Source organism: Schistocerca gregaria, chromosome 6 (genome assembly GCF_023897955.1).
Source record: "Schistocerca gregaria isolate iqSchGreg1 chromosome 6, iqSchGreg1.2, whole genome shotgun sequence".
Classification (NCBI taxonomy): Eukaryota; Metazoa; Arthropoda; class Insecta; order Orthoptera; family Acrididae; genus Schistocerca; species Schistocerca gregaria.
Genome location: NC_064925.1, coordinates 98,598,496 through 98,626,262, shown reverse-complemented (window position 1 = coordinate 98,626,262; position 27,767 = coordinate 98,598,496). Strand labels below are relative to the sequence as shown.

The 27,767-nt window shown below is 38.9% G+C and overlaps 1 protein-coding gene across 6 annotated transcripts in view; it reads right to left on the bottom strand.

Moving 5' to 3' along the window:
• Positions 1–27,767, bottom strand: part of LOC126278032 (synaptotagmin 1-like) — a 942,194-nt gene that overhangs the window by 96,407 nt on the left and 818,020 nt on the right. For all 6 annotated transcript variants that reach the window (XM_049977766.1, XM_049977768.1, XM_049977767.1 and 3 more), the window contains one exon: positions 6,996–7,097. In XM_049977766.1, coding sequence (XP_049833723.1) covers positions 6,996–7,097 — 102 coding nt within the window. The remainder of the gene's footprint in view (positions 1–6,995; positions 7,098–27,767) is intronic.

Genomic DNA, 27,767 nt, shown 5'->3' with positions numbered 1-27,767 from the left:
ACCTGTGTCCCTACATATTGAGCAAGATGGACACCTAATGCAAGGACTGTGTTTCAGTTGACAGTCTGCAGTGGGGTATGGGTTAAGCTGGGTAGGGTGGCCAGAGGGAGAGAAAGATAGGAGGCAGGAAGAGGGGTTGGGGGTGGGTAGCTAGTGGCTCGAAGGGAGGCAGCAGGGAGGGTTGGCAGGTGCATGGGTTAAGTGGGTGATGCACAGGTAACGTAGCCAATGGGGTGTAGCACACAATACAGGTGACATGGACTGGAAGGGGGTGACAGAACAGAGGAAGGAAAACTATTGGGTGGAGGGTATGGGGACAGTGGATTAATGAAAAGGAAGAGGAGAAGGGCTACATGAGCAAGGAAGTGTTGCAAGCATAGCTCCCATGGATCCAGACAGCCTGGTTGTGAAATGGCAACTGAAATTAAGTGTGTTGTGTTCAGCTGCCTCTTATGCTACTGGGTGGTCACTTTGTTCTTGATCACAGTCTGATGGATAGCTGGTTGCCATACCGGCAGGAAAATCTGTGCAGTGATTGCAGTGGAGTTGGTACATGACATGGTTGCTTTTGCAGGTGGCTCTGCCTCGGACAGAGTAGGATAACCCTGTGATCAGACTGGAGTGGGAAGTGCTGGCTGGGTGGATTGGACAGGTCTTGTGCCTGTGTCTTCATAGGCAAGTGGGACTGGCATAGGAATGGACTAGGATGTTGTGTACTTTGAGTGGGTGATAGAATATCACTTTACACCAAAAAAATTACTTCCATACAAACCTGGCCATCCATGGGCAGTGTATAAACAGTGATGAGAACTCTCTTGCCCAGTGAGCAGAAGGTCTCATGAGGGCCTTTGCGGACAGGCATTACCCCCAAACACAGTCTGCAAACAGATTTCCTGTGCCATATCCTCATACATCCCTAATCCTCCCAACACCCCCAAGAATCACATACAAATAAGCCACCTCCTCATCAAACAACTGAACCATATGGTAAAAAGGAAAGTGGTAACTTTCTTTGTCATAATATTGTTACATTCCATCTTGGACTTTCCATTGTTTGATTTTAACTGAACCATATGCTTAGCCAGGGCTTCGATTATCTGTCATTACGCCCAGAAATGAGATACATTCTACCCAAAATACTTTTCATTCCTCCTAAAGTGACATTCCATCACACAATCATCATATACAACATCCTGGTCCATCCTTATGCCACTCCCAACATCAACTGCGGGATCGTATCACTGTCAAGTAGCAGGTGCAAGACCTGCCCAATCCACCCATCCAGCAATTCCTACTCCATTCTTGTCACAGGCTTATCTTGCCCATAAGAGGCAGAACCACCCATGAAAGCAGCCATGTCACATACCAACTCCAATGCAATGACAGCACAATTTTTTATGTCAGTATGACAACTTACCAGTTGACACTGATGAATGGCCAAGAACAAGGTTAACCACCCAGTGGCACAATATGCAACTGACCACAAGATGTTCAATTCCAATGACTTCTTCACAACCTGGGCCATCTGGACCCTTCCCTTCATCACTAGATTTTCTAAACTATACAGATGCGAGTTATCCTCACAACATATCCTTCACTCTTGCAATCCTCCTAGCCTCAATCTCAAATCAAATCAAATCAAATCAAATTTTATTATCATGTAACATGCCTTATACAATCAAGGATTGCGACATAGGTGACTTGTCAGTTTTTATACTACATACAGACTAATAAACTTAATTTTAGGTTATAATACATGTGTTGCTATACAGGTATTTTACACATTTGTCATAATAAAGTATTTTACACATTTGTCATAATACATATTGTGGTGATCTATACAATTATTTTTACATGGTTATCATTCAAGAATTCTTCTACCGTATAGTAGCATTTATTTTTTAGATATTTTTCCAAGTCTCCTTCAGTATATTTTAGAGGTGGGTCACATTTCCCCTTCCAGATAGTATTTGTAAATTTCATGCCCATATAATGTGGAGTTTTTTCATAGTGTTAGTCTATGGGTAGGTAACATGTAACTTGCTCTATGCCTGGTCTCATACTGATGCAAGAAGCAGTTGCCTTCAAAAAGTTGTGGGTTTCTTTTTGTGAATATGAGAAGCTCATATATATATAAGCTAGGTATGGACATTAGATCTAGTTTCTCAAATATAGGTTTGCAGTGTTGTCTCCTTTTTGCTCCTACCATGGCTCGGATTATCTTTTTTTGTAGCCTAAAGGCTTTGAGCAGATTTGTTTTCTCAGACCCCCAAAAAATTATACTATACCTTATGACTGATACAAAATATGCATAATATACAGTTTTCTTTACAGCTAAATCAGTAATGCTATATAGGACATTCATGGCATATACAAGACTGTTCAGTCGACTTAGTATGCTGTCTACATGGTAACCCCACAGCATATTCTTATTCACTAGTACCCCAAGGAATTTGACACAGTTTGCAGTGTCCAATTTTTTGTCTTTGTATGTTATTTCATTTATACATTGAGCCGATTGTTTTGTGGTGAAATGAACAATTTCTGTTTTTGTAAGATTTAATTTCAAGCTGTTATTTTTGACCCATTTCTCCACTTCCCCAAGTGTTTGCTCAATACGATGGATTAAGTCTTTATCAGTTTTGCAGCATACTATTGCTGTTGAGTCATCTGCGTAGAGGATGGTATCAGACTGAACCTGGCATGGCATATCATTAATATAATACAAAAATAGTAGAGGCCCTAATATAGAACCTTGCGGTACGCCTAACTGAGTGTGTTTCCAGAGACTAATTTTTTGTTACTGTTGTTTACAAGTACTCTTTGTTTCCTGTTTGCCAAGTATGACGACATCCAATTAAGAGATTTTCCTTGAAAACCATAGTTTGTCAGTTTTTGGAGAAGCAGGTCATGATTTACCGTATCAAAAGCTTTGGTAAGATCACAGAAGATGCCCGATACACACAGTCTATCGTCAAGACATCTGCTAACTTTTGTGACCAGTTCGTTTATTGCCCGAGTTGTGATGCAGCCTTTCCTGAAACCATACTGATTGCGTAAAATAATGCTGTGGGATGAATTGTAATTTTGCATCTGATCACATGCTGCTCTTTCAAATATTTTTGAAAAAATTGGTAATAGTGAGATAGGCCTATAGTTTCCCATTTCATCTTGTTTGCCTTTTTTATGAATTGGCCTTACTTCTGCATATTTTAATCGGTCTGGGAAACATCCTTCATCAAAAGACTGGTTGATTAAGAGGGAGAGTGGATGCGCAATACTATGACAGGCTATTTTTATTATTTTAGTGGGGACCTCATCCCAACCCACAGAGTTTAAATTTTTTAGGGACATTATGATTTTTATAACATCAGAGCTGGAAACATGGGAAAATTTAAAACCCGTGCAATTTTGCTCTGCAGCACTACCCTTTGTACTTGGTGGTGGATAATCACTAGTTTTATTACAATTTATGAAGAAGTCATTGAAGGATTCACAAATGGTACTGGGATCTGTAACAGCTCTACCATTTATCATTAGTTTTGAGGGGCATTTTTTCTCCATTTCATTGCCGACCTCACTTCTTATAACAGACCAAACAGCTTTTGATTTGTTTTTAGCATTTGAGATATAGCTATTATTTGCAATACGCTTTGCTAATTTAACTACTTTGTCAAATATTTTTTTGTATGTGCTTACGTATTTAAGAAATTCAGGACTTCCATTTACTTTTGCCTCCATATGCAGTTTCCTCTTTGTAGCACTAGACACTTTTATTCCTTTTGTTATCCATGATCTATTTTTAAGAGTCCTAGTCTGTACTGTTATAACAGGGAAACATTCATTGAATACACTCATGAATTCAGTTAAAAAGTTATTGTAGTTTTCATTTGTAGAAGTGTCTTTGCTGACTGACCACACAGTGGAGTTTAGTTTTTTAATAAATTCCTCTACATTTCCTTCACTAAAGCTCCTACATCTTTTTGTTGGGCAGGCTGGGTTTAGTTTTGATAGTGATACAAATAGTGCTGAATGGTCTGAGACTCCTAGATCTAGAATAAATTTTTCTTTTACACTGTAATTATAACTGCTAACAACATTATCTATACAAGTTGAAGAGGTTGCTGTAATTCTTGTGCATTGATCAAAATTTAGATTTAGCCCATATATAGCTACCAGGTTCTTTAAATGTAAAGAAAATTTGTCATCAGTTCTTACATCAATGTTGAAATCAGCACATATAACTATTTTCTTATGCATTTTTCCTGTTTTTAATTTATATAACAATGTCTCAAATTTTTCTAGGAATACAGAACTTATGTGGTACCCAGGGGTGCGATATATATTGATGATTAGCATGTTATACTCTCTAAGTTCAATGCAACAACTCTCAAATGTATGTTCTTCATTCAAATAGCTAAAATTCTGTCTTATTTCATAGCCTATTGTGGAATGCACTAGTATGCAAGAGCCACCATACCCATTAGTCCTACAGAAGTAGGTAGCTAGTTTGTAACCTGTAAGTTTATTGAGGAGTTTGATATTTTCAGGTTCAAGCCAATGCTCATTTAGACATATTACCTTTACAGATTGTTTCATACTTTCTAACAAAATTTCTATATCATAAAGCTTGCTGATCATTCCTTCAGATAGACCTCTAATGTTCAAATGCATAATGAAATTACTACTGCAAACATTACCAGCTAAAGCATCTTTAAAACTAACTTTTTTACTACGTAATGGCACTTCCACATGCGTTTTCAGTACTTGCACTGAGTTTTTAATGTTGGGCCAAAGTCGGTTGGAATTGGCCCATTTCGCTAGTTTCCCTGCATGCTATCATTTAGGGCGATAACGTGTTTGTTTTCACAACTCCTTTCGCGCAATATTTCATCAACAGCTTTGTTTATATCTGATGCGAGTCTCATCTTACCAGATCGATTTAGGTGCTGTCCATGCTTTGTGAAGTAAGTTTTTTCATATATGCTGACGTCAAGTAGTCTTACGTTTTTGAATTTCGAACAGAAGTGTTTTAATTTTTGATTTGTTCGCCGAATTTCACTGTTTACACACGACCAGTCGGCCAGGTCAAATCTCATGGGTACATTAGTTACTATTACATTTGTAGTTGACAGCAGTTGCAGGATAACGAGCAGTTTTTTTATATATCCACTGGCTTCGTTACAGTAAACGTCGTTCGATCCCGCTATGAGAACAACACAGTCACTTTTACTGGAACTGGCACATTCTGTTTCTACATTTCTAATCACGTTTCCAAACTTAGCCCCTGGCTTAACGATGGCAGACACTTTCACGATCTCTTTAGCACTGTTTGAGACATAGTTTGAGACATTACGTGCATGGCTGTCTCCGAATATTTTTACCTTGGCTCCATGTTGCATTCCTTTTTGTGTGGTAGTAGTATTGTTCTTGGCAGATTTCGCCTTTGTTTCTAAGCGTCCACTTTCACCCAGGTCCTCTTCTACTACTAATACACTGTTTTCTTCTGAAACGTCTCTTCCTGGATTTTTAGACACCGCACCTTCCTTGTTTACACGCGAGTTACAAGTTTCAGAACACTTACTTTTGTTTACTTTTGAACGACGAGTATTATTATTCGTCAAAATGTTGTATTTGTGTTCCAATGCAGCACATTTCACTTGTAAAGCTTCAAGATCACTTTGTAACACTCTAATTATTGCATCTTTGTCTCTAATAATGTCAATATACTTTTTCTCATACGTTTCCGTTACACATGCATCACACAACCATGAGTGGTCCACTTTTATCAGTTTTATGTTCATTTTGCAACAGTTTTCGTGAAACCACCACTTACAGCATTTGCATTGGATACCTTTCCTTACTTTTTTGTTGCACAGCCTACAATTATTACCACCTTTCACTTCATTATCATCACTTTTGTCGGAGCAATTTACACCTACTAGTCCGATCGGCGCCATCACTGCACCCACACCTCCACCAAACAGATTCCCCTTCCTCTGACCTGACACTCCCTCCCAAATCCGCATTTCCATCACCTTCATCATGCACTTCACACCACTGGCTCCAGTGCCTATGCAACACATGACTAAGAAATGCACCTATCACCCCTCCCTCCTGCATTCCTATCCAATAAACCTGCTGTCTCTCTTTGAGCCACTAGCAACCCACCCCCAAGGACAAAGGTGTGTGTGTGTGTGTGTGTGTGTGTGTGTGTGTGTGTGTGTGTGTGTGTGTGTGTGTGTGTGTGTCGGTTACTTGATGCTTCCATTATTCAGTTAAAGGTCTCCTTTAGTCCTAAATATTTATTTTGTAGAACTTTCCTTCCTATATTTGGAGAGAGACTATAAATAGACAAAAAGAAAACAATTTCCTTCTGTTACATGATCAGTGATCAGACACTAAACTCAGTCACATCAGTCCAGTATCTTGAAATATATGCTCACAGTAATTTCAAGTTGAATGATCATGAAATGTAGCCATAAGGACACAGATACCAGACTGAGCTTCTTTTAGGGAAAGACCTAAGGCAGTGTAATTCACTAATTGAGGAGGTTGCTTACAAAACCTTTGAATATTATTAAGTGATCTGACAATTACCAAGTTGTATACACACAGAGGAGATTAAATTAATGACTAAACACAATCATCATAGGTTTTTTAGTCAACAAGAGAGCATCACAGAAAAGCTTATTCTAGAAATAGCTGCATTTCAATAACAGTCAAGAAAAATTACTTCCACAACTTATATCTATTGTAATGACCACAGAAGGAAAATTAATTGTTTAGGTGAATACAGGTGCTTGCTGACAATCTTTTTTGTTAAATACAACTTGTAAATGTGGCATGAAGGAGGCAAAACAAATTTATAAACCTTGTGTCCTCCACAATGCAGTGTAGGGCGGTTTTCAAAGGACATATGTAGATGTACACATGCATATAAGCATAGTACGAGAATAAATGAACACGTCCTAAAAGAAACAGGACCAATTTACCTTATATTGAAGACGTCCAAGTTTAACTTCACTTTGTTTACTTTCAGCTTCATCTCCCCCCTCTTCAGCATTTTCAGTAAGTTCCTCCAGATCTGGCTGAACCTACAATCATACATAAGTTGTTTTATATGTAAGTCAGATATTATAACCTTTAATCAAGGTCCTAAAAAAATTGAGTTTCTGTGGTCTGTGGGTTTATTTTAAAATCAGATGGAGTAAAAATTGTAGTTTTCTTACATTTTTGACTGATTTGTATTTTAGGTATTGAAACATTAAGTTATTTCAAAGTTTACTTTAAACTACACTAAGATAGTTTCAAATTTTAGTACAGAATTTAACAACAAATTGTAATATGTGTTTAACATTCCTCATTACTTGTTCACAAGATGTTAAGAATGTACAAGTGGAATCTCTTGATATTACCTGAAGCACAAGTGAGGTCATTAATGACTTACCAAATGTGAAAACAGTTTCAGTAGGTGACATATAACTGACAAGTATGTACTCATAAAAACATTGTACACACAATGTTAAAGGCATACAAAATATTGTCAATACTTCCTCAGACCACAGACATACACTCTCTAAGCTACAATCTACCTAATGTCATGACTTAAATGTTAATGTGCTATACTATATTTTTTTCTTGTATCTAACATAAATTTCCATCTCATTTGCCACTCTAAATCTCAAAGTGCAAAGGATGCTTTGTATCCAAAGCAACTTCTACTTTCCTTGTACTTCCTTCTCTTTCATTCCTTTCATTTATTGCTATTAATTTTGTTTTACTGCAGATCACTCTCCAAGTAATCAATTATCCATGGTGAGACTGTACACATATTTTTAACTAAAAGTTTTTACATTTTTCATGATATACATTCCTACTATTATTTTAACAAACAAATATATGGAAAGGCAAGCAGTCAGCTCAAGCTGATCGATACATAACATAGAGAAACAATTAACATCACAGAGATGTTACATGTAATCTGTGTGCTATGGATCTGTCAGCTTCAGGTACATAGTTACTTCTCTTATTTTTGTTTATTATTTTTATCCTGGAATTTACATTATTGTAGTATTATTATTTTAACATATTTTGAAACATTTTCTTGTTTGTTATTTAGTTATTGCTGTATATGGAGCCATTCTAGTGAGCTGTATGTGAATCTATTAACCGTAGGTTTATACTCATTCTTGACACATTGACATGTACACTATAGTGTACAAATTCAGTAACCCATTTTAAAAGTACAGTTGTTTCAAGTTTTACACATTGATAAATGCAAGTACAACTGACCATATCTGTTAACAGTTATAACTGTAAGTGGCCAGCATCATAAATAAGAATTTACTAAAATACCACGGAAACAATAAGCTTATTTTCTTTGAAAGATAAAAGAAGCAAAAGGAAAAAAAAAGAATCTGAGAAGCTAGTGAAGTTATTGAAAATGCTGGATAGAAAAGACATTATTATGCTGAAAATGAATGGGGATGGATGTGTGTAACGAGTTATGTGTATTGCTTGTATGAGTCCTGTTATATTTTATAAAGAATCAAATATGCCAAAATGAAATACTACAAAATAGACTCAACTCTTCTAATTATAAAGTAACAACAGGCTAGTAACTTTGAAAGAAAGTTAAAGTGAATGATAGCTTTCAAAAGGAATAAACAGGAAGAAGCTGGTAGAATTAGGCCCATTGATGGATTATCCAAGACAGTCATACATGACCTGCAACTCCACTGACACACACCAGGATACAATGAAAGGGAAATTAAGAGTGAGATGTAACAAAAAAAAAAAAAAAAAGATCTGACAAAAATTCAGAAGTTAGAAGTGGCAGGGAGAGTATTAACATGCCAGAAATTAAAAAAGGAGAGAGCAGGAATAGTATGTAGATGAGATGAAAATGTACAGTGGCATAGAAAATGGAGTTGTAATGCAAGAAGTGGGGACGGGGAAAAAGTGAAAGGCAATAACAATAAATTACACCATATAAAAGAGAAGTGTAAGCAGAGAACTCAGACAAAATGAACGACAAGAAACAAAACTTTACACAAGTTTCCATCTTCGAAATTCTAAGCTACCAGTGCTGGGAAGAAGAACCTGAATAATTTATGTTGTGTGAAAGACATTGAGATGATGGCTATTGCATGAATATGCTTTTTAACATGGTTTTGTATGCTACTAGTGTAGAATTTCTGTTTGCAGCTCCTTATTTTTGCTTATAACACAGTAGGTGCCATGATGATATAAAAAGCTGATAGTGCTAGCACATCATCACATTTATGGTATGAGTTACCTGCCAGGTATGTTAATAGTGAAGTGTAGGGTTCAAGCACCACAAGCCTTTTTGTAATTTTTGTTAATATTAACGGTCCAAGAACCGCAAGCCTTTTTGTCATTTTCAAGTAGTAACTACTGAGTGCCATGTTGTTGGTAACACATACCCTTGTAATATACAAAAGTCTACTCTTAATGTCCCTGTCTGCCACTTAGTGCCCCCTCTATGAGATGAATAGTAATCAATCCTAATTCATGTTGTTGATTTCCTTACAAAGACATTCTACTGGCCATCCACCTTTTGATGAGTGCCTACCACACCATATTCAGCTGACAACTACCGTCTATGTTAAGGACATTGTCTATTATTACTTTGCATGGAGGTTATGAATAAGAAACTCATGAAACATTCTACAAGATGACACTGTCAGTTGACTGATATCCCGAGAAGATTTCAGCAATGAAATTCACCAAAAAACCTGCATTCCCATATACATTTCTGTAATTTATTTTATGACACCTGAGAAGGCTTTACTAAATTGTATAATTGAAAAATTGTACATTTATACTCCTGTGTTGTTGTTTACCTCTTTTCCTAAGATTTACTGGCTGGGGCCATAGGATACACACTGGCCGAGTGACAAAGATAATAACCTAATACTCTGCTCTATTACCCTGCCACATCACCATCACTCAAAATTCTTAATGAAACACTGTGCACGTGTATCTGTGCATGTGTGTGTGTGCATGCATGGTGTGTTGGAGACAGCTGGTAATGTAATAAATCCAGTTACATAACACGAAATTACAAAATGGGTTTTACTTGTTTATTATTTTGCTACATGTTTAAATTTGATCAATTTTCTTCTCCATTTCACTTTGCTTCCAGGTAATCACATTCTCAGGACTACAGAAATGAAATACACTCTTCAGCAAATATTTGAGCAACTACTCTTTGTCTCCTCATTTAGATTTCAGTGCCTTAATATAATCTGACAATCCAGAATGAGATTTTCACTCTGCAGCGAAGTGTGTGCTGATATGAAACTTCCTGGCAGATTAAAACTGTGTGCCTGACCGAGACTCGAACTTGGGACCTTTGCCTTTCGCGGGCAAGTGCTCTACCATCTGAGCTACCGAAGCACAACTCACGCCCAGTACTCACAGCTTTACTTCTGCCAGTACCTCGTCTCCTACCTTCCAAACTTTACAGAAGCTCTCCTGCGAACCTTGCAGAACTAGCACTCCTGAAAGAAAGGATATTGCGGAGACATGGCTTAGCCACAGCCCGGGGGATGTTCCCACAATAAGATTTTCACTCTGCAGCGGAGTGTGCGCTGATATGAAACTTCCTGGCAGATTAAAACTGTGTGCCCGACCGAGACTCGAACTTGGGACCTTTGCCTTTTGCGGGCAAGTGCTCTACCAACTGAGCTACCGAAGCACGACTCACGCCCGGTACTCACAGCTTTACTTCTGCCAGTACCTCGTCTCCTACCTTCCAGGAGAGCTTCTGTATAGTTTGGAAGGTAGGAGATGAGGTACTGGCAGAAGTAAAGCTGTGAGTACCGGGCGTGAGTCGTGCTTCGGTAGCTCAGGTGGTAGAGTACTTGCCCGCGAAAGGCAAAGGTCCCGAGTTCGAGTCTCGACGGGCACACAGTTTTAATCTGCCAGGAAGTTTCATAATCTGACAATGTCTTTATATGTTACTTACTATGCTGGGTTTGCAAATGGTTTGTTTCATCCCAAACTGTACGCTTTCCTGGCCTTGCAACATCTTTATGATGCCAGACATAAATTATGGCATTTGTCACTGTGTCTGTGTTAAGAAAAGCATTCCATAATAAATGGAAATGTGTGAATCTTTTTAGACAAAAGAGTAGGTAATAATATGGCATATTGGAATCCTGAATAAAACCAACCTGCTTTCAGAAGAAGATGTGTTGTATTACTTATTGAATGCACCTCATAGAACAAATATGCAGATCAAGATGACAAGTGTGTCAGGATGCCAAGCAGTAGTTATAAAAGAAAATGAATTTCATGTTTATAGAGTAAACAAGATGGATGCACATTCAAACAGTCAGCAATCTAATGAGATTAAATTGCCAACCATTGAAGATCTGTGTGTGCGTGTGGGGGGAGGGGGGGGGGGGAGGTGGAAAGGGTGGGGGAAGCTTTAGGTAACAAACATTTGCCAATGACTGATACCTCACTGTTTAACCCAAGAACAACAGGCTCGGTGTTTGCAATTCTGCAAACAGAAGCTCATAGATTTTATTTTGGAACTTCAAAATTTATAGTAATGAAACATGAATGCAAAAAATTTGATTCAGATATAAAGTGGAGCAGCATTAATGAAGTGAGCAATAAATGTGGGCTATACATCAAGTGGATACATCTTCAATATCACACGTGAAGAAGAAAAGTAACTGAAGGCTGTTATGGTTGGGTTTGATTTACTAAACATTTCAAAATCAGGAGAAAAGGTCAAAATTGAGAATATGTGGAATCCTGTTCCAATACTACAGTATGCTTTCTCACAGGATGACTATAAAAGAAGCATATATTGATGAATCCCCTGTCACTATACTTACAAGTATTCCCCAAATCTGATCACATACAGGCTGTCTGGTACTTGTCTAATGGTAGTTTGATTTAGTCTTTATTTCAATATGACTACTTAGTTTACACTTGTGACTGCCAGCTACTAGTTTACTGCTTGCAGATCATGTCTGCAGGAAGGCATCATCTATTTTGCTTCCAGTGTAGACCTAGCTTATTTCAGTAGCCACCAGAAAGATCGCGGGAGGCGCACATCGGCACGGCGCGTCACAGACGGTAGTTGCTGCAAGTAGAGTCCCGTCCACCAAAGGGCACGTGAGCATTCGGCCATGACCTCTGCCGGCGGAACAACAACAACAACAACTCAGGCAGCACGGGCTCTGCCCAGTCAGTTCACATCAGGCAAGCCTAGGAGACAGTTCTCGGTCTACACTAGGTGAAGTGCGATGGAAAACATGAACCGTGTTACTACACAAATGGCGACGAGTAGGGTCTTTCTTTCGCATGTTGCATCATTGTTCTGGTTTCGCAGCTTATCCTCAGCATGGAGGATTTAGTGCGGGTTTTGGTTGAGCAGCAGACGGAGCTCAGGGCCACTATGAAACAAGTGCTTCCAGCGTTGGTCTCCACGCAGTCTGCTCCAGCACCATTCCCTCCTCCCTTTCCCCTGTATGATGAGATGGCGGAGGATTGGGATGCATATGAACATCGCCTTCGGCAGCATTCCAGGCATTTCATGTTACCGATGCTGAGGTATGTCGTGCTCTTTTCTTGTCTTGGATATCTCCCTCGCTGTATCAAGTTTTGCGGCAGCTAGAACCATTGCAGGGACCCTCGTCCTTGTCTTTTGACGCATTGTGTTCATTGCTGTCTTCATATTATTGCCGCCACACGCGTGTTGTGGCGGCTAGAGTCGAGTTCTATCAATGCAAGAAGCAGCCCCATCAGTCTTACCGAGCGTGGGCCGCTACCCTGGATGGTCTTAGTCGCAAGTGTCATTTTGTCACGGAGCAGTCGCAAGAGCCGTATGTGCACGTTATGGTGCGAGACGTCATTGTTTCTTTCAGCCCCTGCTAGGAAGGCCCAGCAACGGGCCCTGCAGTTGAAAGACCCTTCCCTTGAGGAAGTTCTGTCCATTGCTCAATCATATGAAGTCTCCCACACCGCAGGTCAACAGTTGGAAGCGTGGTGCGACATTGCAGCGGTCAGGGCGGCGCGGCCACGTCCACTGCGTCCGGGAAGGAAGACGTGCGAGCGGTACAATCCGGCTGTTACAGCCGCTCCCGCATGGTGCATAAACAGAGTTCCAGCCGCCAGCCCCTGTTACCATCCTGTGTGTTGTGCTATATATATCATGATGAGTCAGAGTGCCCCCAGCGTTGTGCTGTTTGTCTCAAATGTAATAAAAAAGGACACACTGCTAAAGTTTGCCGCTCAGCCTCAAAAGAATTGAAGGAAGCAGGTACAGAGGACATGGACGTTGACATTCAGGAAGTTTCATCGGGCCAGGCTCCCGACGCATTGGCACTCAAACTCTTTATCGAGGTGTCTGTTCGGTCTCGCCGATTATAACTGCAAGTATACACGGGCGCGGCAGATTCTTCGATGAATGCACTAACTTACTCAGACTTTGGGTCACCCACGTTGGCGCCAGTTTACCAGCATCTAAGCGGTTATGGTAAACAGTTCATTCCCATACTGGGTCAATTCACTACTGACGTAACTTACAAATCAGTCACTTGGCCTATTACTTTTATTGTTGTCAGTGATGCGAGCTCCGCTAACCTTTTTGGCTTGAATGCCTTTCAAGCTTTCGGTTTTTCTATCACTGACACCATACAGTTGGTCTCCAACGACGTTCCCTATCAATCATTGGAATCTTTGATCTCTGACTTTCCAGATATCTTTGAGGAGGGCCAGGGGCGTGTTTCAGTCTTTGAAGCTCACTTAACGTTGAAGGCGTTGGCTCGCCCGTGTTTTCAACGTCGAGGCAGATTCCCTTGGCTCTCCGCCCTCAGGTGAAAGAAGAGCTCGACCGGCTGACAGCCCTCGGGGTCATTCTTCCCATTTCTTCTACTGAGTGGGCTTCGCCCCTTGTTATTGTCAGGAAACCCTCGGGAAAATTACGTCTTTGTGGCGATTTCAAGGCCACCATTAATTCCCAGTTGGTGGTGGACACCTATCCTTTGCCTCGTGCTGATGAATTGTTCTCCACCATGGCCGGAGGCCAATATTTATCGAAAATCGATCTTTCGGAGGCTTACCATCAGATACCACTTGATGAGAACTCTAAATGGCTGGTAGTCGTCAACACCCCATTTGGCCTTTACCAATGCCAGCGATTGGCCTTTGGAATATCCAGTGCCCCGGCGATATTCCAGCGTTATCTTGAGCATGTTACGTCGACAATCCCTCATTGTATTTATTACCTGGATGACATAATTGTCGCAGGCCACAGCACGAAGGAACACTTGCACAACCCTCTTTCTCAAATTGAGGTCCGTGGGCTTGCGTTGCACCCTGCATAAGTCAAACTTCTTCCAACCGTCCATTGAGTATGTGGGCTACACCATCTCTCGGCACGGCGTCCAGCCACTAGGAAGTTTGGTCCAAAGTATTGTCAACCTTCCGCGACCCGCTTCGCTGAAGCAGTTACAAGCTTTTTTAGGCAAGATTGCCTATTAAGACCAGTTCATTCCCAAGGCTTCCACCATAGCCCACCCCCTGTACTGCCTTATACGCAAGGGTGTTCCTTTTGCTTGGTCGCCTGCATGCGAGGGAGCATTCACCTCGTTGAAGGGCCTCCTCACGTCAGCACCTTGTTTGGCTACTTTTGACCCCCATGCCTCCATCCTTGCTACCCTCCCTGTTTTCCTTTCCCTGATGAAGGAACAGGACAGCTGATGGGGTCCCCCTTTCCCTGTTGCTTCATAACCTGGGTTGTGAGTAACTAAATCCACTTTCCCTTCTTCCTTTTCTTTCGCCTCTCTCCTCCCTGATGGTTCACTGATACTATGGTCCTGGCTACAGATGCTTCGCGGTATGGGGTGTGGGTGGTCCTGGCCCATCACAATGTGGATGGTTCCGAGCAGCCACTGGCGTTTGCATCTAAAACTCTTAGTCCCATGCAAGCCCATTACTCCCAGGTGGAAAAAGAGGCTTTGGGCATTGTCTACGCTGTTACCAAGTTTCACCCTTTCTTGTATGGCACCAAGTTTCAGTTAATCACTGACCATAAGCCGTTAATATCATTATTTGGCCCCACATCTCAGATTCTGGATAGGGCGGTCCACAGACTACAGCGCTGGGCCTTGTTCCTCTCTAAGTACCATTATGACATTCATTTTCGCCCTACCGGACAGCATGCTAACGCAGACACTCTTTCCCATCTTCCGGTGGGCCCGGATTCTAAGTTCGATCGAGAGGAGATTATGTGTTTTCATTTGGATCTGGCGTCCCGCCAAGCACTTGATGGCTTCCCTAGGACTCTGCTGCACCTCCTCCGGCCTGGTCCTCATCAGTCTTCGCAAAACGGAGTACCTGGCTTTTCACCAGGTATGTCGGTCTGGGCACGTGGGTTTGATCACAATCCACGTTGGATACTGGCGGTGGTCCTGCACTGAAATGGCCGCTGGCTCTATAGTTTGCAGGTGGGGGACCGGGAGGTACGTCGTCACCAAAATCAGCTACATCCACGTTTGGGCTCCCACGCTCCGACCCCTCGGGCACCAGCTCCCCCATTGCCGGCACACGTGTTGGTTTCTCAAGGGACGCTACTGCCCCTGCCCCCTGGGACTCTGTCGCACTGCGACGGTTCTCAGCCTTGGCAGCCACCAGTAGCTCCAGCACCGGCATTGCCATCGTTAGAGATGCCCCAGCGAGAGCCGGCCCCCCTTGCAGGCCCAGTTTCTCAGGAGGCAGGTTCACCTGTGGTCGTCCCTTCCCCATCGTCCCCACCACTGGATCTTGCCCCTCCCAAGGTGGACCAGGATCCGGAGTTCAACGGCTTGTCTCCCGTTCTGGTGGTGGGACGACGGGGGCCTCTTCATGTGGGTCACTTCCAGCTGTATTCGAAGGTTCCGGCTAGAGGGTTGGCCGATCCCCTCGACTCCAGCCTTCCAATGGATGTGGAGGTCATCGCTCTTGCAAAATGCTCCACCTTCCGATGCAGTGGTTCACAGTGGCTTCACCCCCCCCCCCCCCCACCCCCAAGGAGGAGGAGTGCAGTAGCCACCAGAAAGATTGCGGGAGGCGTACATTGGCACGGTGCATCACGGACGGTAGTTGCCGCAAGTAGAGTCCCGTCCACCAGAGGGCATGCCAGAATTCAGCCGCGACCTCTGCCGGCGGAACAACAACAACAAGAACTCAGGCAGCACGGGCTGTGCCCAGTCAGTTCCCATTGGGCATGCCTAGGAGACAGTTCCCAGTCTACGATAGGTGAAGTGCGACAGAAAACGTGAACCGTGTTACTACACTTATCTACATTACAAACTGAGTAATTTTTTTACATGTTTTCACTTCAAGGCTTTGTCTCACAATCAATTTATATTGTGTAAATTTTTAATTGTGTGTAGTATTTTATCACACATCTTTTTATTTCTTTTTAATAAGATTATCTGCTGATGTCTTGGTAATAAATAAAAACTGGTAATAATAGCATTTGAGTAACCAGAGCTTGAAATATTTAAGAAAACATGAATCTACATAATTTCTTTCTATTCTCAAAAATGATGAAACTGTCATTGCTTATCTTGCGACCACCTTCTCAATTAAACATACTTTGGAACCATTGCTAAGATGATACACAAGTTTCACTTACTCATTATTTGGAGAATATATAAACACATATTTTCAGGAATAAAAGAACTTGCTTTAATGACACAATACCTTTGTTGACCATCTTAAGTGATTGAGATTTGAACTCACACAGCCAAACCCTCAGATTTGAAACTTTTTCTTGTTTTGGATGACAATGTTACTTTTACAGGTGTGGTAGAATAAAAAGTATAATTTGCTATCAATTGCAGTTTAGTTACATAATTACAAGGTGTACAACTTTGCTTCTGCCGTTTGCTGATAGGTGGCAACAATGGTAAGTAGCAGCTGAAAGAAACAGTTCGCAACCTCATTCAACCATAAGTCGATTTGTGTTTGTATAATTAAGTTGTTCTTGATTGAAAATGTTAGTTTATGAGCCTAATTCTTGTCATTTGGGGAAGGTGTTACTGCTTTGTTTCAATATGGAGAAAACAGCAAGAGTTTCATCAAAGTAAGGATACTATTAGTGAAAGAAAGTGTCGTTAGTAGTTTAAACACTTCAAGAATGGTGATTTTAATGTCGTTGACAGGCACAGTGGTGGAAGAGAGAAAGTTTTCGAAAATGCAGAATTGGAGACATTGCTGTATGAAGACTTGCATCAAACTTAAAAAGAATTGGCACGATTAGTGGGAGTGACACAGCAAGCCATTTCAAAATGTCTCAATGCTATGGGCATGGTTCAGAAAGAAGGAACTTCGGTCCCGTGAGAGCTGAAACCAAGAGACGTTGAATGGCGTTTGTGTGTTTGTGAACAGTTGCTTCAGAAGCAAAAATGGAAGGGATTTCTGCATCACATTGTGACCGGGGACAAAAAATGGGTTCATTACGATTACCCTAAATGCAAAAAATCATGGGGATATCCTGGTAATGCTTCCACATTGATGGCCACACCGAATATTCAGGGCTCCAGTGGTGGGACCAGCTCGGTGTTCTGTACTATGAGGTGTTAAAACCAAGTGAAACAATCACAGGTGTTCATTATTGAACGCAATTAATGTGTTTGAGCAGAGCATTAAAAGACAAACGGCCGCAACACAGCAAGAGGCACGATGAAGCGATTTTGCAGCACGACAATGCTCGACCCCACGTTGCAAATGAGGTCAAAACATACTTGGAAACTTTGAAATGAGAAGTCCTACCCCACCCGGCATATTCTCCAGACATTGCTCCCTCTGACTATCACCTATTTAGATCAATGGAGCACAGCCTGGCTGACCAACAATTCCGATCTCATGAAGAAGTCACAAACTGGATTGATTTGTGGACCACTTCAAAAGATGAACAATTTTTTTGACGCTGGATTCATACACTGCCCGAAAGATTGGAAAAAATAGTGGCCAACAATGGAAAATACTTTGAATGATACATGTGTAACCAATTTGTTTCATTAAAGCCTGAAATGTTGGGGAAAGATGGTGGAAGCAAAGTTGTACACCTTGTATAATCTAATATGAAAATTTTATTATATTGTATGGTCTTTATTCTCTTAAAAGGACAATAAAGGCAGGCATAAGGAAGAGTATTTCCTTCTGTATTCTCAGTCTCTATTCCCAGTTTTCTTATAATATTGCTATGAGATGCTCAACTCATACCTTAAACTTCAAATATGAAGTTAAGAATGAAAGTTGTGAGGTTGTGAGTGAATGTAAAGTTAGAGTATTTAAATGTATTGAAAACAGAATGCTCCAGTTTTCATTTCAAACATTCCTCCAACGGTAGCCTTGAATGTGGGAGAATGGTAATTTAAATACCCATCTGGCCACCCATATTTATGATTTCCATGGATCTGAGTGCTCTACCTCTAATGACCTTGTCATCAACAAAACAAAATCATCCCATCAATATCTAATATCTAATTTTGGCTAATTAGAACTGTATGTAATTAATAACAACAAACATTTTTAAAGACACCTCATATCTAAATGATAGAAACGGTTTCTTTTATTTAATCACTCTTTTATCAATATTTTTCAACAACATGCTCTTTTTACATATATATCCTGATATACCATTTTGAACGACTCTTGAATATTTAGCACAGTTAACTGCACAGTTTGATAATTGTTGTAGACTTTTACTATATTATAACCATTCAAATTCTAGTTCCTCTGTCAGCACAAAGATGACAGGCTTGTCATTTCAATATACTGTTGTAAATTTTAAATGAAAATGTAACTAATTTAATGAAAAATTTCTGCAACTGAATAAATTCACTCATTATAGTTAGAAAACATTATTTCATTCTTCTTCTTTGATTCCAACATACATTTCTGCATATGGCCCATCAGACCACCTCCTGTTTCCGGGCTGTTGTACACATTCTTCTTCATGTTGCATAGCTATCTTAGAAACACAGTTATAAGAATTTATAAAATACTGTCAATGTTTATACCAAAGAGAATGCTTATTGTAAGCTCTCTACTTCTTTTACGATGTGGATGGTTACACGACAACTTCCCAAATTTTATTTTTCTATCGTGATTTAACTTCTGTTTTTTTGTACTGGTGCTGCATTTCTTTAACTTGCATTGGTCAGAATCATGTTTTGTCTCTTCTTTCTACGATCTACCCGAAGCAAGGCAATTGCAGAAATGTTTTCTATTACATAATGGAAGTCATAATGCCCATTGTGTTACATATCTGGTAAGTAGTTATAATAAATTATTATGAAACTTGAAACAGGAAAGAAAATGATGGGATTATAACTGTAGCCTCTGGTACTTTTTACTTGGAGAATGATCATCCTGTAAGGTATGTTGTCAAATACAATGAAATTTTAATCATAGGTTTTTTGTAGTTTGACCATACTTTCTTAACTGAGTAATGAAGTTGTAATAAACAAATTAACATTAAAAAGAGAAAGGAAAACTGATACTGAGCATGGAATATTAAAAAGAATTTAAATGTCATGCAGTGTTTGGTACCCATAAGCTGTGTTGGCAAGAAAATTTGTAACATTAGCGAGTAACAACAGATCTCTTTGGGTAAGTATGATTCTATTGAACACATGATCTCATAATAATTGCTAGTACAAGCCGTGCAATAAGTAAATCATGCCTGATTTCAAGCCTTTTGACTAAATGCATTTTTTCGGATCCTGGCAGTGCTTATGTGATTAAAGTCCAGCTCATATTAAAAACCAAGAATCTGTCATGATGAAGAAACAGTAATGGCACAATGATAATATTCTACAAACTATGAAATCATTCTTTCTGGTCATGGAACAGTGCAACATGTCTTTTGAGAGTACTGGAACCATGCTAACATATCATATTTAATAGATCTAATACTGGAGATAAACAAAAATTTAAGCCAATCAAGAACTATCTCCTATGAAGAATGGAGAATGGTTTTAAAGATTATCCAGCTTCATGAAATGCAGCTACATGCAAGTTGTTCATCAGTTGCTATATGTAAAATGCTGTCTTTTTTTACTTATATGCTACACATCTCATAGAGAAAACTACTTTCAATTTTGCAGCATGTGATTTCTGTAGTCTTTTGATCTTATTTTCTTTTTTTCTTTTGCCACACAAGAAAAAATAAAACAAAAAATGAAAGCTAAATTTTTTTGTTAGAAACAAGCTCTAAGTACATTATAGAAGCCTCTCTTAGAAAGAGGCTTCAGTAATATACCTTGTTCTTTGGGGGACTGATGTAACTGATTATATTTGTCACTGTGTTGTTTGTAACAGGTGTTTAGTGGAGGAATAACTATAATGTAGTGTGAAATACTAGAATATGTAAGTACTGTTACCTTATGAACAATATAGATATAAGTATGTATACCTTTGACTGTGTGGTGACAGAAAAGATTTGAGAGATTCCAACTGCAGAATATACAATCACTTGAAAATAAAATTAAAAATTTAAAAAGAGTTCATGGTGTCTACCTTAAGATAATACTTATAAATGCCAATCAATTGTCACTATACAAACCAGGACCCTCCATATAGTGAAGGATGGCATTGCAAATACGTCAAACATTAACAAATGAGTAGGAAAGTGTAAAATAGAAATTAAATGGTCGTGAAACATCACTGATAACTTTGACTGCAACAGAAATTGAAAGATAATACTTGTTGCACAATACATATGTTACAATGCACTTGATATCATGAAATAAGGTTCTTGAACTCATTAAAATGCATGAAATGTAAAAGAGAAATCTATGAAACAGGCATATTCATATATTTATGAGTAAAGTATATACGATAAACAAGTTGCAAGCTTTTTCTTTCATTTTTTGTGTGGGGAGGCGGAGAGCATGTATTTGTCATTCGAAAGGAGAAATGAAACTACTGAGATTCACACAAATGCCACTAATAGATACCTCAGTAAGTAGGCCACAAAAATCTATACACAAGTTGTGGAAGGAACTTAGTTTAAAAGACTACTTTTTCTCAACATCTGAGGACAATATTTTCACTAATCGCCCACTACAATCACAAATTAACAGGTGTAAATATCAGAGAGGTTTTGTGCACATATATTACATCCAATGCTCTTTTGCTTTTCATGTATTGAAAAAAGTAAAGATGCAAAGTTTTGTGGTTGTTGGTCAACATTCTGCCCATCCTCAATGCCCAAAGTCTGGGCATCTCTGTATTAGTGATGTATTGAGCTGACCAAGAAATGTCTATAAGTCCTTTGTGAGTTCTGAATTCATAAAACAAAATTTATCTCCATTGACTTGACCCACTCACTGCACTACACATTCACTCACAACTGACTTCTGCTCTTACTCATCTTCAACATATACATCTCTTTGGTGTTCTCTAAATTATATGCATCACTCTATCTGTATTAAAACCTTCAACTACTTGAAATGGTATAACACTGTGGGACTCATCAGTAAAAACAGCATTCTCTGTGAAGATGGAAGTTGGATTACCAAAATATTGAGTCAAGTTGATTTTAGGATCAAGCAGCAAACCCGAAGAGACTTATTACACCGGTAAGCCTACAAAGTCACATAACACTGCATCACTTGCACCAGGAAAGAGAGTCAATAATATGTGTCATGTTAAAATGCTCACAGTCGAGCTGTATTGGAATATTGGCCCTGCTTGGGAAAATGGTATGTGGGGCACCTGTGAGAGTGCATGAGTTTCTGCCACATCACTAGTGACTTGATGGTGCTATCAGAGTCTGAACAAAAATATTGGGTCTGTAATACTATCAGAGTGCCAACAATTCAGTGACATACAAACATGTTTAGAAACTTGAATTACAGACCGCTGCTGTGACAGAGAGGGAGCATCTTCATTACCATGGCAAATGAAATATCAGCATGACAGCTGTGCTCTTGACAGGTGACACACAATATCAACACATTTGACTGCAGCCATACTATGGGTTCCTGGCACTGTCATCGAGGGGTAACATAGTTGGCTGGTAATTAAAAGTGTCTTGACTCTTGGATTTCATTCTGGCCACAGCTTAAATTTTGAATCATGTTTGGAAGGAAACCCAGAGAATCAGGTAAAGCACTGTTTCACATCTCTGGTATTCCTCCTTTACCACATATCTATATTACGATTATTTGTATTCTTTAAAAGTCAGGATAATTGGGAAGGACAGCATACTGAGAAAAAAAGAGTAAAACATCCCTGTGACAAAACAGTACTTTTCACATGGAAGTTAAACTTTATAACAAACTTTCCATGAATATAAAATCAAATACTGAGGTCAAAACATTCGAGAAATCTGTAAAGTTGTTTTTACAGCACCCCTACTCCTATACTCTTATTAAATTGAAGAATACTAATATGTGGGGAAACCTCTGTGAAATGGACAGAGGGCTTAAAAAGAAGAACAAAGTTCAAATATAAATGTGGTCATTTTTTCTTATTTTCTTTGCCACAGACATTATTTTGTGTTAAGTGTTTGCTTTGTTCCAGTCTTCCTGTTTTCATATTTCCAAAAAATGGTTAAAATGGCTCTAAGCACTATGGGACTTCACTTCTGAGGTCATCAGTCCCCTAGAACTTAATACTACTTAAACCTAATTAACCTAAGGACATCACACACATCCATGCCCAAGGCAGGATTAGAACCTGCGACTGTAGCGGTTGCGCGGTTCCAGACTGTAGCACCTAGAACCGCTCAGCCACCCTGGCCAGCTCATATTTCCAGCTTGGTTCTACAGGTATTTTTCATTTCTTTTCAAACAATGTCTCCTGATGGCTAAATGAAATGCTGAAGATGTCTACTATTAGTTCTAACATAGGCTTCTAAATGCCACATCATGGATTGTCTCACTGACTTCCATATTCCAGGCATCAGATGAAATCATTCTTGAATATGCTGGCAAATAATGTTGACATTTGCAACTGGCCTTGAATACTACATCCTTTAAATTCTCCCTAAAATAAATAGCCAATGGACTGAGATCAGGAGTTTGAGCTAGACAAAATGTTGCTGCCCCACAACCTATTCACTTATTTGGGAAGTGCTAGTTTAAAATTGTTCTTGCTTGTAGTGCCTCTTGTGCATGAACAACATGTTCTGATGTCAGTGTAGTGGAACTTCTTCTAGGAACACATTTATATGTACCATAAAAAATCCAGTTTAGCAGTCCATACATTAAAGCTAAATTGTTGTTGATTCTTGCTTCCAAAACTGCAAAAGAATACATAAGTGTTGTGAAAATTCTGTATTCCATTCCCAGTAAATTTTTCTTCACCACTGAATAGTATTGTAGACAGAAAATGTTGGCCCAGGGCACACATCACCAGTAACCAAGTACAAAACTGTTTCCTGGGTTGAAAATCTGTTTCAATAAGATCTTGCCAATCTGAAGACGGTATGGATAAAGTAGTTACTCTCATAACAGTTTCCACACAAATTACTGGGGTCATGCTCTCAGTTTCTACTGCCATTATTGTCCTCAATATGAGGAAGTACTCAAACACCTAAATCAGGTGTCCTTACTGTAGCTCATGTATTGAACTCCATCAAGTGTGTGTGTTGATGTAAAATACATTTAGTATGTGATCGGGTACTTAAAAGAACACAGATCTTTCCTAAGAGCTATGTGCTGTTCATCAGTTTTTTCTTTTTCTTTTCAGAACACAAATTTCACATGTTAAAAGTACTGCCATCATACATAATACATTTGTTCATACATTTTGTCTGCAGTAATTGAGGAGCAGATACTCCCTCATTTTTCTCTTGAGCACTTTTATGCCATTAAACCAGTACCATTTCATGCCCCTTCTTATTCTCGGGAACAAGAAGAAATCAAATTGAATATGAATATCCTTCCAGGTATTTTGAAAAATGTTATTTGTTTGGTCACAAACTAGCTTTCGGTTTCCTAGGTCATCATCAGGAGGCAACTGCATGTCACAACTACATATACAATGTTGCACAATTCATACAGATATAATTGATAGAAATAGAAAACATATCAAATGATGAAAGCAGAGTGTTTACAAAAGAATGCATTTTTTTTAATATCACACAGATTTTTTAATATTTTTCAACAAATGAAAAACAAAGGTCTTCATGCTGCCAAGGAATCAATAATTTAACAAAATTTGCAAAAACTGACATAATGTCCTTTGAGAAAATCCAAAATGAATGGTTGTAAAACAGAATTTTTATCACTTGTCTTGATTGCATTAATTTTTAAAATGACCAGTTTCAGTTCAATATGAACCATCCTTAGATCTAATTGTGTAGGTTACAAGATTTCAACTCATCCCTCTGTCAACAAAATTTACATGCTACGTCATAGGATAAAAATATTATTATTTTATGTTACACAGAAATTTTTACATTTAACAAAATATGAAAATAAAGGTTAAAAGTAGTTATTGTAATCTAACATATGCTAACTAAAACTTAATTAACATAGGCAAAAAAAAATAAATAAATAAAAAAAAAGGGAATCCGTGCTTGGTAATTTAAAACTAAGCTGGCTTTCTGTGTCATACTCCAAGTGGCGTCATGTTCCTGCTTTTCTTAACAGTATCTAAAACATCACAGTTACAATGTATGTGTGGTTTCTGCTGAAACGAGATCCACAAAGGTTAAATCTGTCTTTCCTAGTATCCAGCTTCTCTCATGTTTCAGTAACATAACTGCCACTGATTGGCCAAAATAGTGCTTGCAGGTCATTTCACATTTTCTGCTCTGTGCCAAAGATTTCACTTTTGTTTTTTCTATTAAATAATAATTTAGCTACACTGCTGTTCTTGTAAAACTCAGCTCTGTAGTACTGACTCTTTAACTTTTTCACAAAGCTATCATTTTGCCAACATGTGAATTCGTGTAGCAATTTTTGTAACCACTGACTAGTTGCACTTGGTCAGAATACACAGATGATGTAATTTTATGCATTTTCCTTTCTCATAGGTATTATCAATCAGGTTACAGCTATAGCCATTACTTAAAGTGTTATGTTTAGTAGCCTGCAATTCAGTGTGATAGGCACAGTCAAGGAACTTCATCACTTCACATCAGTTCTATTATCTTAATCTGCCTTTCAAATTGAATTACAGACTGCCAGACTTATCACTTTCAGTCAGGACCAGCCTTAGGCATGTGCAAAAGGTGCAACTGTACACAGCCCTGTGCTTCTTGCAGACCCACACAAAGAATTACAAGCTTTTTTTAAAACTCACCTGAAATGTTGCTATTATAGATAAATTGAAAAAAATAAAGTAAGGTGTTTCTGAAAAAACTTTTAATTTTAACACAAATGTAATTTAATTGAAGTATATACCCATTGTAACATGACTACATGCCTGCTGGTCACAGAAAACTATCATTGCACTGGAGTTGAGGGAATCATGGAATGTGATAAGGACACAGGTCATAGAAAGCTACAGTACTGCCTCATCAGAGTTGCGTGAACCAAGGAGTATGATAAGGATGCAAAATAGTAATTATATTTTATGGATATTGCTCATTTGTACATTAAAGACATACAGATTGTCTCTCAGCAACCCTCCGTGACCAAATCATTGTTGTGGCTAACAGTCAAGCATACATTGCTTGGTCAGCAGGTATCTCTCACTGAAATATGTTTTTCCTGTGTTGTGGAGTAAGAAAATGCTATAACTTGAACAATTTTTGAACTCACAAAAAGCTGTTTTCGAAAAGTTTCTTCAAACGACATCTTCACAAATTAAGTATAAAACTGAAGTATGCTTCAATGATGGTGGCATTAAAAGTAGCCTCTCATCATATGGTGGTTTAGATAAAAATGAAAATGAAATATTGGGATGTAAACCTCCTCTTATCCCATATTCAGGTAGGCCTCCCACTAACAATCGTGAAATAATCATAAACCTGGACCCAGACATGTGGCCTGATACGTTAACATCCTCTGTGATAGATGAAATCTGTCAGAAAGGGCCCTACTAAAATTATGAATTTTAATTCTTTAAATGAGAACAGAACAATATCATCAGCTCATTTTTAAGTATCACTTTACCCAATGGAGAAAAATGGAATCAAAAATGGCTTGTGTATTTGAAATCTATTGACAAAGATTTTTTTGTTATTGTTATAATCTTTTTGGCTCTTCTTCACAAAAGCTATCGAGTGAAGATGCTGAGTCCCAGGAAGGCACTACAAAGAGACTGTCAGAAAGTTAGCTTTCAGCCAGCAAAGCCCTTGTCAAACACACACACACACACACACACACACACACACACACACACGCACACACACACACACACACATGGCCACAGTCTATTGCTCCAGCTGCAAGATACTGTGGTTGTGTGTGTGTGTGTGTGTGCGCGCGCGTGTGTTTGTGTTGAAAGCTAAATTTCTGACAGTCTTTTTGTTATCCTTTTCTGTGACTCAGCATCTCAGTTACATGGTGAGTAGTAACTATTCATTTCATAATATTGTTACATTAGATCCTGCGTTCTCCATTGTTTGATTAATTAAGTTATCAAGTAAAGGACTCTGTGATTGGGTTCATTTAGGAAATAGACTTAAAGAGCATGGGTTCATTTAGGAAATAGACTTAAAGAGCATGAACAATCATTTAACTACACAGAGGATACAAAAAATGGACAGAATGTGAGATATGGTTGAAATAATAAATTGGTATTTATCAAATTGACCTTGAATCACTAGAATAAAAGAAAGAAAATTGGTGTCTGGTTCTAAAGAGAATTACACTCACCATCAGATACCTGACTCAGTATGATATGGTCTTCAGAGGAAACAGCATAAAGCTCTACAAAGATAATAATACTAATTTCTTTGGTTTGACTTAAATGACAGTAGAATTTGACCTTCATTTGAAGGAACGTTTAAGGTGAGGAAAAACTCAAAAAAATTATGAGCATTATCTTGGAAAAAACATTCAAAATGAACCCATAAATTTGCTTGCCAACAAATGAAAAAGCAGTATTGTCAATTTTGTAAAAGAAAGTAAATACTTTTCAGTTATACCTTATTGTACTCCTGATACAACCCCTTATTGTACTCCTGATAAACCCACAATGAACAAATGACACTGATTATTATGTTTGTAAGCTTATCAGAAGGTGCAGGACTGTAGAACAACACTTTCTTGACTTTCTGAACATGACTTCAACAATAGGGGACATTTTGACTGAAACCCTTTTGTTCAGGTCAACCAGGTCTCAATATTCGTGATTACAAAAGCCAAAGTTGCGATAATAGAACAAATATGAAAAGACATCAAAGTGGCATTCAAGCCCTAATCCTAAAGTGTAAATCAAGAGTATTTTATATACCATGTTCTAGCCACAGTCTTTATCTTGTGTTATCAGATGTGGCAAAAACTGCTGTAAAAGTAGTCACACTCTCTGGTGTAATTCAAAGAATATACACTATTTTTGGTGCAATCACTCAGAGATGGGAAATCTTATTGAACAGGACAGCAACTTAGCTTCAAGGTACTCTATGGGCAAGTAGGATAGAGGGTGTCAAAGCCATAAGGTTCCAGCCAAGAAATGTAAGCAATTCTCTTCTTTAGGTGAACAAAAGCATTGGTGAATTGAAAACAAAGAGTGAAGCACACCCACTTGTTGTGAACAAATTACAAAACTTCCAGATTACTGTAGGTGTTGTCATATGATATTATCTTCTCTTTGCCATT